Source organism: Sus scrofa, chromosome 13, assembly GCF_054392235.1.
Source record: "Sus scrofa isolate SSC_HxYL_T2T_F1_AM1 chromosome 13, Sscrofa_HxYL_maternal_Yorkshire_Landrace_v2.0, whole genome shotgun sequence".
Classification (NCBI taxonomy): Eukaryota; Metazoa; Chordata; class Mammalia; order Artiodactyla; family Suidae; genus Sus; species Sus scrofa.
Window position 1 is genome coordinate 46,280,891 of NC_139395.1, and position 12,231 is coordinate 46,293,121.

A 12,231-nucleotide genomic window follows, 5' to 3' on the forward strand; every position below is an offset into this window, starting at 1 on the left:
TGCTTCAAGAATCTAATCTATTTTAGAAAACTCAAGAAGAAGATACAGTAGTTTCTGTCGTGGTTCAGCAGGTTAAGAACCTGACATAGTGTCCGTGGGGATGTGGGTTCGATCCATGACTTTTTGCTCAGTGGGCTAAGGATCCAGAGTTGCCACAAGCTGCAGTATAGGTCACAGACGTGCCTCTGACTCAACCCCTAGCCTGGGAACTTCCATATGTCACAGGTGCAGCCATAAAAAAAAGGGGGGGGGGGAGGAGAGAAGAGGATACACTTTCATGTCTATTCATATATCTACTCTTCCTGTTGTTCTTTCTTCATTTTGATGTCCCAAATTTCCTTCTTTTATTACTTCCTGTTTATAGAACTTCCTTTGGTCATTCCTTTATTTTATTTTATTTTATTTTTTTTGTCTTTTTTGTCTTTTTTGTTGTTGTTGTTGTTGTTGTTGTTGTTGCTATTTCTTGGGCCGCTCCCGCGGCATATGGAGGTTCCCAGGCTAGGGGTTGAATCGGAGCTCTAGCCACCGGCCTACGCCAGAGCCACAGCAACGCGGGATCCGAGCCGCGTCTGCAACCTACACCACAGCTCACGGCAACGCCGGATCGTTAACCCACTGAGCAAGGGCAGGGACCGAACCCGCAACCTCATGGTTCCTAGTCGGATTCGTTAACCACTGCGCCACGACAGGAACTCCTGGTCATTCCTTTAAAAGCCTGCTGGTGACAAAGTCTCAGTTTTCTTTTATCTGAGCATATCTTTATTCCTGAAGGATATTCTCACTAGGAACAGAATGCTGAGTTGATAGTTCCTTTCTTGTAGCACTTGAGAAATGCCATGCTGCTTCCTTCTGATCTCTATGGATAGGAGATCTGGTGTCATTCAAATTACCTACCCTTGTAGGTAATGTGCTGTTTCTCTCTTCTTCCTGTCTTTAGTTTTCTTTCTTTTTTTTTTTTAATTTGGTACACCTTAATTCTAGTTCACATTGGGGCTTTTTTTTTTTTTTTTTGGTCTTTTGTCCTTTTAGGGCTGCACCTGTGCCATATGGAGGTTCCCAAGCTAGGGGGTCTAATAGGAGCTGTTGCTGCTGGCCTACACCACAGCCACAGCAATGCCAGATCTCAGCCGTGTCTGCGATCTATACCACAGCTCCCGGCAACTCCGGATCCTTAACCCACTGAAAGAGGCCAAGGATCGAACTCACAACCTCATGGTTCCTAGTTGGATTTGTTTCCACCTCGCCACAAGAGGAACTCCTGTCTTTAGTTTTCTGAAGTGTCTTGGCATTTTTTTCCTTGGGTTTATCTAACTTGAAGTTCACTCAGATTCTTGAATTTTTAGGTTTATTATTCTTCATGAAATTGGGGAAGTTTTCAACTGTTATTTCTTGGAATAATTTTTTTTTTTTTTGGCTGCACCTGTGGCACGTGGAAATTCTCAGGGCCAGGGACCAAACCCTACCACAGCAACAACCAGTGCTACTGTAGTGACAAAGATGGATTCTTAACCCACTGTGTCACATGGGAACTCCTGAATAATTTTTTTTGCTCTATATTCTTTCTCCTCTCCTTCTGGGACTCTGATGATCCAGTATTGTAGCTTTTAATTTCATGCTCTGTTCATTTCACTCTATTTTCTTTCTGTTGTCCAGACTGGGTAATTTCTACTGCTCTTTCCTCAAGTTCACTGATTCTTTCCTCTCATATTCATTCTGCTATTGAGCCTACCCAGTGAGATTTTATTTTGGCTACAGTATTCTCCAGTTCTAAAATTTCTACTTGGGCGTTCCCTGGAACTTCCACATGCCATGGGTGGGGCCAAAAACAAACAAAAATTTGCTATTTGTCTTTTCTTTCTGTCTTCTCATTCTCCACTGAGATGTTTTTTTTTTTTTTTTCTCCTCTTCATTTCTAGTGTGCTCACAATTGCTTGTTGAAAGATTTTTATAATGGCCGCTTTAAAGTTTTTGTCAGCTAATTACATCTTGGTATTGACATCTTTTGATTGTTTTTACTAATTCAGATTGAGAATTTCTTTGTTCTTTGTCTATCAAGTGATTTTCTATTGAATCTTGGACATTTGGGGTATTATGTTGTAAAACTCTGTATCCAATTTAATCTTCCTTTTTTGTAGGCATTCATTCTGTCTAGATATAATGTGTGTGTACGTGTGGGAGTGCATGTTCAGCTCCACTCTGGACACCTCAGATGCTATCCTGGCAGGAAAAGTACATGGCCTTGCTGCTAGATGCGGTTGAGAGTCCAGCTTCCTGCTAGCTTCTGTGACACTGTGGGGAAGTAGTAGTAGTTTTTCCTTTGGTTTTCGGCTGGAGTAGGGTGATATTATCAAAAAAGGTTTTCTGTTCTGCTAGGCTGCCCTTTTCCTGGTCCTTAGGCTAAAGGCAGCAGACTTATTTTGAGATTTTTTAAAAAAATTTTTGGTCTTTTTGTCTTTTTAGGGCTGCACCCGCAGCATATGGAAGTTTCCAGCTAGGGGTCAATCAGAGCTGTAGCCTCTGGCCTACACCACAGCCACAGCAACATGGGATCTGAGTCACATCTGTGACCTACACCACAGTTCACAGCAACGCCAGATCCTTAACCCACTGAGCGAGGCCAGGGATCAAACCTGAGTCCTCATGGATGCTACTTGGATTCAGTAACCGCTGAGCCACAATGGGAACTCCTCTTGAGGTTGTTTTTAAGTATACCTGAAAACTTGAAATGGATCTGGCTTGAAAGCTTTTTTGGAACCCTATCTGGGATATATGGGAACTAGTAAGAAAAACTAGGGGACTCAATACTACGTCCTTTCTTAAGTACTGAGATACCTAGCCAGTCCACCTTCTCCTTTTCATCTTTCAGGATTTACTATGTTTATTTGTTGTATGGTATCCAGAGTTTTCTAGGTTTATTTTTTGTTTTTTCTAATTTTTAGGGCCGCACCTGCAGCATATTGAAATTCCCAGGCTAGGGGTCGAATTGGAGCTGTAGCTGCCAGCCTATACCACAGCCAAAGCAATGCCAGAGCTGAGCCATGTCTATGACCTACACCAAAGCCAGATCCTTAACCCACTGTGCGAGGCCAGGAATCAAACCCATATCCTCACAGATATTAGTCAGGGTCATAACCTGCTGAGCCACACTGGAAACTCCCATTGATGCATTTTAAAATTGAGTTTATTTCCCCCATTATTCATTTATTGTGTGTTTGTTTTTGTTTCTGGCCACACTCACAGCATGCAGAAGTTTCCAGGCAAGAGATCAAACTCATGCCATAGCAGCAACTCAAGTCACAGAGGTGACAACCCCAGACCTCTAACTTGGTAAGCCACCAGGGAAATCCTCTCCCATTATTTACTGACCTACCTTGAGTATTTTAAGCAGTGGTTTCCCAAGTGTATGATGTATCCTTAAGCCAGATGATGTATCTCTCATCTCTTGGGGCATTCTTTTTTTTCTTTTCGCTGCCCTGTGGCATATGGAGTTCCTGGGCCAAGGATCAGATCCGAGCCACAGTTGTGACCTAAGCCATAGCCATGGCACTGCTGGATCCAACAACCCACTGTGCTGGGCCGGGGATTGAACCTGTGTTTCAGTGCTGCCAAGATGCTGCCAATCCCATTGTTCCACAGCAGGAACTCCTCTCAGGGCATTCTTTTTTTTTTTTTTTTTCTTTCTTTTTACAAATGTAAATGTAGTATAAGGGCATTTCTGGGCTAGGGGTTGAATTGGAACTACAGCTATAGGACTATGCCACAGCCACAGCAACAATGGATCCAAGCTGCATCTTTGACCTATAAGGCATCTTGCAGGAATGCTGGATTGCAGGATCATATGGTATCTCAAGTTTTGTTTTTTGGTTTTTGTTTTGCTTTGTTGCTTTTTATGGCCATACCCGCAGCATATGGAGGTTCCCAGGCTAGGGGTCCAATCGGAGCCTATACCACAGCCACAGCAATGCAGGATCTGAGCCGTGTCTGCGACCTACACCACAGCTCACGGCAATGCCAGCTCCTTAACCCACTGAACGAGGCCAGGAATCGAACCCACAACCTCATGGTTCCTAATCAGATTCGTTTCTGCTGCCCCACAACAGGAACTCCTCAAATTTTTTTTTTTTTTTTTTTTTTTTGAGGAACCTTCATTCTGTTCTCCACAGTAGCTGCACCAATTTATAGTCCCAACACTGTAGGTGGGTTCCTTTTTCTCTACACCAAGAGGATGATTATTTTGTTTAAGAAGGAAGAAAGTTATATATTTTGAAGGCTTGATACTGAAGGAAGCAAGGTGGGTCATGTATAATAGAGGAAATAGGATCATCGCAGTACTATGCCTAAGATATTCCAGGAAAGTTCTCTTTCCTGAAATATGGCCATTAGCCTTTCTAGTTATCTAAATCTATTGAATATTGGCATGAACCAATGAACAAGTAGATGGCCAAATCCAGAGAAAAGTTAGTCCTGGGATAGTTAGAGATGGAAAACATTGTTGGCAGAGCTTTCAATGATTTTGAAAACAAAAAAAAAAACCTATTTTTCTAAGCTGCCTCACATACAGAATTATCCCCCGTCTCTTTACAAGTCTGATAAAAACATAAATAGAAAATGTAATTAAGACCTGACATGACCTCAAAGTCGTAAGACCCAGTCTTTCCCCTGTAATTTGGAGTAAATGGTTTGTTGATAAATCACTTCAGAGAAATGGAAAAACACACTGGTACAAGATCTTCTACAATGTCTTTCAGATAACTGGCTATAAAATATAGTGTGAAACAATAGCCCAAGGACAGAGACCCTGAAATAAGGAGAATTAATACCATACCATGCAAGGGGAGCCATTTCTCTAACTCACCAGTCCCCAAAGGGAGCCTTCTGAAGTGGCGACAATGGTAGCAGCTCTCGGGGTGTTGTACATCAGAGCTAGTTCTCCAAAACTGCCATGGTTGTCATACTGACCAACAGAGCGGGTTTGATTATCTTTTGTTACTAAAATATCATAGGTTCCCCTGGAAATATAACAAGAAACAATTTCATTTATTATTTATGATAATAAAGCAATAATGGGCAAGTATACATAAATAGAAGGTGCATAAGATATAGAATGTGGTTATTGGGGATTTCCAATAGATTTTTGCTAGTATACAGAAATTATAGATTTTTTGGGAGTTCCTGTCATGGCTCAGCAGAAACGAACCTGACTAGCATCCATGAGGCTGAGGGGTCAATCCTTGGCCTCACTCAGTGGGTATGGATCTGGCGTTGCCCTGACCTGTGGTGTAGGTTGTAGACATGGCTTAGACCTGGTGTTGCTGTGGCTGTGGTGCAGGCCGGCAGCTACAGCTCTGTTTTGACGCCTAGCCTAGGAACCTCCATAGGCCACAGGTGCGGCCCTAAAAAGCAAAAAAAGAAAAAAAAAAAAAGATTTTTGCATTTAGACCTTACAGTCTGTGACCTTGCTAAACCTTTTAATAGCACTTGGCACTTTCTAGAGGATCATGTCATGTGCAAAAGAAGACAGTTTTATTTCTTCCTTTCCAATCTATATGCCCTTCTTCCCTCTCATCAGTTCTTTCTTTGCTCCCTGTTTTTCTTTGCCTTCTTTTCTCTTTGCTTTATTGCATTGGCTAGGACCTACAGTACAATATTGGATAGAAATGGTGAGAGCAGACATGATTGTCTTGTTCTCTGTCTCAAGGGGAAAATATTCAATCTTTCATCACTAAGGATGAGATTAGCTATAGGTTTTTTATAAATGCCTTTAGTTAGGTTCAAGAAAAGTCCCTTCTATTCCTAGTTTGCTAAGAGTTTTTATCATGAAAAGGTACTGTATGTTGCCAAATGCTTTTGCTGAAAGTATCAAAATGATTGTTTGCTTCTTTAGTCTGTTGAAAACTAGAATATAGAAATGATTAAAATAAAGAAAAAAAGATACAATCTTCTATTTCCTGATTGTTAATGATTGCTACATAAAAATATTCAGAATGAACAAGCATTTGGAGAAATAGTCACTCTTTTTCTTTTTTTTTTAATGGCCGCACCTGTGGTATATAGAAGTTCCTGGGCCAGGGATGCACCTCAGATTCAATCCCTTCATGGCTCATCAGTTAATAAACCTGAATAGGATCCATGAGGATCCAGGTTGGATCCCTGGCCTCGCTCAGTAGGCTTAGGATCATGGTGTTGCCGTGAGCTGTGGTGTAGGTCGCAGACACAGCTCTGATCTGATGTTGCTGTGGCTGTGGTTTAGGCTGGCAGCTATAGCTCTGATACGACCCCTAGCCTGGGAACTTCCATATGCCGCAGGCATGGCACTAAAAAGCAACAACAACAACAAAATCAGGAAAACAACTGGAAAAAATTGAATAAGGTCTGTATAATAGATGATATTATTGTATAAAATATTAATTTCTGACTTTTATAATTGGTTTGTGCTTATGTTAGAGAATGTCCTATTGTTAGAAAACATACACTGAAGTATTCAGAGTTAAAAGGGCATTATACCTGCAACTTACTCTCAGACAATAGAGCTAATGTGGTAAAACATTAACCTGGGGAACCTAGGTTTATAAGAATTTTTTGTGTTATTATAAGTTATGTTTCTATAACTCTGAAATTACTTTGAAAGAAAAAAATGAAAGATAATTAATAGACGATATTAGGTAAAGCAACATCTTATTGATCTTAGACTCTGGTGAAGGTGTTCTTTTCAGGACTGAAAGGAGGTCAGAGGAGTTCCCCCATATAATACTAACAGGTCAAGAGATTAGGACACACCAAGGTGCAAAAGTCAAACCCACATATTTTATGTCTCCTAACATGACTTATACCTGGAACAGAGGCAGAAGGGGCCAGGGGTATGGAGGTTGAAGCAGCATACTCATGTGTAAAATTAGGCGAGGGAACAAATGATCCAAATGAAAATAAAATGTCATGGTTATTCGTTAGAAAAACAATTCACTTGAACACTTGCAAATAACATGTTTATAAAGCATAACTTGCACATCTCACCTAATTGTAGATAGGGGCAACCCAAATATGGGTTATACTGAGGACTCAGGGTGGCAGTAGATAGAGAAGGACTAGGTGTGGACAGAGAGGAGCAAGTTTTTTTTTTGTTGTTTTGTTTTTTTGACTGCACCTGAGACATGCATTAGTTACCAGGCCAGGGATCGAAGCCAAGCCACAACTGTGACCTGAGCCATGGCAGTGACAATGCTGGATCCTTAACCCACTGTGCCACCAGGGAACTCCGAGAGGGGCAAGCTTTGAGAAACTTGTTTGTTCACCTGGCCCTAAGTATGGTCTGGGCTGAATACGGCATAGGGTAAAGCACTTGCCCTGAACCATTAATATTACAGCCATGCGATTGCAAAGCTCCATCTCCTACCGTTCAATAACATAAAAGTTGTCTCCATCATCTCCTTGGTCAATGACATGCTCATCAACTTTGACTGTCCTTTCAAACATAGCATCGAGGACTTGAGAAAGTTGTTCCTGCAGGGACCACACAAGGAAAAAAGATGACTTTTTTTAATTTGTGGGGGAAAAAATAACTACACTTATCTGAGTTGGTGACTACATGGTAGAAGTCCCCACATCAGACTATTCTCCACACTCAAGCAGAAACCTCAGGGCTGTCTGAGACAAATGCCTTCCTGTGACCCATTTAGCTTTGCATCTCCATGTACACAGCACAGTTGCCAAGTTTTTTGAGGCAGTATTGTTTTGGAAAAAAAAATTCTATAATTTATACAAAAATAGGTATCTAAATCATGGTACCTATTCTCCCAGCCATAACCACAAGACTGTCACCTGTCTCAATGGCTCCACTATGTCATATGTAAAGCCATGTGATGCTACCTTCCTGTAGGTGTTGATCTTAACAGGATTATCAAATCTAAAAGGCTGAGATGGTCTCAGAAATTATCTCATGGATCAGCACAACAACTTCTCTGACTAGGCAAGCACTCACTGAACCTCTCTGGGCCTTAGTTTCTTCATAGGTAAAAAAGGATGTAATAGAGAATTCCTATTGTGGCTTAGCAGAAATGAATCCAACAGATATCCATGAGGATGTGGGTTCGATCCCTGGCCTCACTCAGTGAGTTAAGGATCTGGCATTGCTGTGAGCTGTGGTGTAGATCACAGACATGGCTCGGATCCTGTGTTGCTGTGGCTGTGGCTCCGGCAATCAGCTATAGCCTGGGAACTGCCACATGACTCAAGTGAGGCCCTAAAAAGCAAAAAAAAAAAAAAAAAAAAAAAAAGAAAGCTTTAATAAATATTTTCTATTGAAAAATAGTTTCTTTTTCTTTTTTTTTTTGTCTTTTCTAGGGCCACAACCGGGGCATATGGAGGCTTCCAGGTTAGGGGTCTAATCGGAGTTGTAGCCTTTGGCCTACACCAGAGCCACGGCAACGCCAGATCCGAGCCACGTCTGCAACCTACACCACAGTTCCCAGCAACGCTGGATCCTTAACCCACTGAGTGAGGCCAGGGATCGAACCTGCAATCTCATGGTTCCTAGCCGGATTCATTAACCACTGAGTCACGAAGGGAACTCCCTGAAAAATAGTTCCAATTTTTATGACTAAAGGAGAAAAATATAAGCTTAGGAATTTTTCATATAACAGGTACTCAATAAACAAGATCAATTATCAGGTAACTCATGTTGCTATAATCATTTATATACAACATATACAATTACTTACCAATATTACCTTCCATAATGAATGAGAAGGTAACTGTACCGATAAGTACAATGAAAATAAAACAGTATTATTAAATTCTAACAAAACAGTGCTCTCAGTCTAGAGCTAGTGTCCCTGTCAGGGAGATCAGTGACTAACAGAAGCATCCAGCTTCAACTCAAAAAAAGGCTTTCTCTTTGGAGGAATGTGGATTGAAGACCTGGCAAGGAAATAATTTTACTGCAGCGTAACTCCATGTGATTAAGTGTTCTGTCAGTGTGACTGCACTGCCTAAAATAATGGAGTAACAGCAAAAAGCATCTCTTTAGTTCCATAGTTTCATTTGTGTTGAATACTGTATATGCTGACAAATACTAAAAAGGAAGGCTTGCTACTCATGTATCATCCATACTCATGTGAAAGGTGAGCCCAGTGTTGCCAAAAATCTCATGTTTAAATACAGGTAACAAATCCAAATTTTCACATACAATACAGACCAGACCAAACACACATATCTATACCTGGCTGTATCTGGCCTGTGGACTGTCCATTGACAGCCTCTTGTTCTTTTTTCTTTTTTTGCCATCTCTTGGGCCACTCTTGCAGCATATGGAGCTTCCCAGGCTAGCTGTCTAATCAGAGCTGTAGATGCTGGCCTACACAACAGCCACAGCAACACGGGATCCGTGTCGCATCTGTGACCTACACCACAGCTCACGGCAACACCGGATCGTTAACCCACTGAGCAAGGCCAGGGGTTGAACCCGCAACCTCATGGTTCCTAGTCGGATTTGTTAACCACTGTGCCACAACGGGAACTCCATGGCAGCCTCTTGTTCTAACTTTTCTTCTGGCCTGGACTCTTCAAAAACATCATTGTCATGAGATACAGAATAGGGTGTGGGGGAAACACTCTGGGTTAGAGGGGACTAAAATGACACCATGACAACCAAAAGCAACCTGTGATTTAGAATTTAAAAACAAAACAAAAAGCTACAGAAAACTTTACTGGGAACACCTGAATATGGACTGTTATTAAGTAATATTATCACACCAATGCTACTTTTCTTGGGTTTAGTAATGGTATTGTGTTAATGTAGGAGAATATCCTTGTTCTTAAAAAAATATACCTTAAGGTATTTAGTGGCCAAGAGTTAAGATGTCTTAAACATATTCATAAATGGCTCAGGGAAAAAAAAGCAGTTTATTTCTACTTATACATGTGTATACATAAAAACACAAGAGAAAGAATAAATGTGGAAAAATGTTAACAACTGATCAGTCTAGGTAAAAGATATAAGTGTCCACGGTATTAGTCTTTTGACTTTTCTATAAATTTGAAAATTGGAAAACAAAAGTTTGGCGAAATAATTTTTTTTTTTTGCTTTTTAGGGATGAGGTTCCCAGGCTAGGGGTCAAGTTGGAGCTACACCTGCTGGCTTATGCCACAGCCAAAGCAATGCTAGATCCAAGCCCCATCTGTGACCTACACCACAGCTCATAGCAATGCAGGATCCTTAACCCACTGAGCAAGTCCAGAGCTCAAACCCGCATCCTCATGGATCTTAGTAAGGTTTGTTAACCGCTGAGCCATGAAGGGAACTCCAGGAAATAAATTTTTTTAAGTGGAAACAAATATACACTGGAAAGGCTAAAATTTGAAAAGACAGTATCAAATGCTGGGTAGGACACAGAACAACTGGAAATGTCATATATATTGTTGGAAGGAATACAAAATGGTACAACTGCTTTGAAAAAGATCTGCTAGATTTTTATAAAATCAAACATACACCTACCCTATGACTCAGCAATTCTGCCCTCAGATATTTTACTAAAGACAAATGGAAAAAAAAAGTTCACAAAAATACTTGCACAAAAAATCCACAGTACTATTCATAAGAACTCAAAATGAAAACTAGACCAGGTATCCACTGTCAGAAAAATGGATAAGCAAACCAGTACATTCATATAATGGAATACCACTCAGCAATAAAAGGGAATAAACTAACATTACCAGCAATGACACAATGACATCACAGGCTCCTTGATATGCTGCTCTAAGGATACAACATAATTTCTATGGTAGTCTGGCCAAAAACGTACAACCACATTTCAATCATAAGGAAACATCAGATAACTTCAAACTGAGGTACATTTTATAATGTAACTAACCAGTCCTCTTCAAAGTGACATGTTCATGGAGTTCCCATCATGGCACAGCGGAAATGAATCCGACTAGGAACCATGAGGTTGTGGGTTCGAGCCCTGGCCTTGCTCAGTGGGTTAAGGATCCAGCATTGCCATGAGCTGTGGTGTAGGTTGCAGATGTGGCTTGGGTCCAGTGTTGCTGTGGCTGTGGCATAAGCCAGCAACTGTAGGTCCAATTGGACACCTAGCCTGGAAACTTTGCGGGTGCGGCCCTAAAAAAAAAAAAAAAAATCAAAACCAAAGTGACATGATCATGAAATAATAGAAAGGAATGAAAACTATCACAAAATCACAAATTGGAGGAGACCAAGGAGGAGTAACGACTAAATGTAACATGGGATTCTGGACTGGATCATTAACCAGGAAAAAATCTGAGTAAAGTTTGTAGTTTAATGGTATTATAACAATGTCAATTTCTTGGTTTTGATAATTGTACTATGATTACGGAAGAAGCTAATATTGGGGGAAGTGGGATAAGAGAGGGGTATATGGGAACTTTACTAGTTTTACTACTTTTCTGTGAGTCTATAACTAGTTCAAAATAAAAAGTGAAAGAGCAAAATGGAATGTTGAACTATTAATATATGCAACATCATGAAAGAAGCTCAAAAATACTGTGCTGAGTAAAAGGAGTATCATACAAGGCAGTATATATTGTATGATACCATTTATATGAAATTCTAGAAGGCAAAATTAATTTATGGGGAGTTCCCGTTGTGGCGCAGCAGAAACGAATCTGACGAGGAACCATGAGGTTTCAGGTTCGATCCCTGGCCTTGCTCAGTGGGTTAAGGATCCAGCGTTGCCGTGAGCTGTGGTGTAGGTCACAGATGTGGCTCAGATCCCGCATTGCTGTGGCTCTGATCCGATTAAACCCCTAGCCTGACCTCCATATGCCTCGGGAGTGGCCCTTAAAAAGGACAAAAGACCAAAAAAAAAATTAATTTATTATAGAATTTATTCTATATCTTGATAGGGGTTTGGCTTACCTAAGTGTGCATTTGTCAAACCTGACAAACTCATACAAACATTTCACTATATGCACATTTTACATTAAAAAACTACAAACAGGAGTTCCCATTGTGGCTCAGCAGTGACGAACCCGACTAGTATCCATGAGGACATGGGTGTGATCCCTGGCCTTGCTCAGTGGGTTAAGGATCCGGCATTGCCGTGAGCTGGGGTGTAGGTCGCAGATGTGGCTCAGATTTGTTGCTGCTGTGGCTGTGGTGTAGGCCAGCAGCTGTAGCTCTAATTGGACCCCTAGCCTGAAAACTTCCATATGCCACCTGTGCGGCCCTAAAAAGCAAAAAACAGCCAAACTCTTTCA

At 41.0% G+C, this 12,231-nt stretch overlaps 1 protein-coding gene across 3 annotated transcripts in view; it reads right to left on the reverse strand.

Annotated features, from left to right (window-relative positions):
- PRKAR2A (protein kinase cAMP-dependent type II regulatory subunit alpha) overlaps nucleotides 1-12,231 on the reverse strand; it is a 93,339-nt gene that overhangs the window by 19,273 nt on the left and 61,835 nt on the right. For all 3 annotated transcript variants that reach the window (XR_014822460.1, XM_084987076.1, NM_214258.2), the window contains 2 exons: nucleotides 7,391-7,497; nucleotides 4,856-5,009 (listed from right to left, as the gene is read on the reverse strand). Coding sequence is in view for 2 of the 3 variants with exons in the window: in NM_214258.2 (NP_999423.2) it covers nucleotides 4,856-5,009; nucleotides 7,391-7,497 (261 nt within the window). In the remaining variant the exon portion in view is untranslated. The remainder of the gene's footprint in view (nucleotides 1-4,855; nucleotides 5,010-7,390; nucleotides 7,498-12,231) is intronic.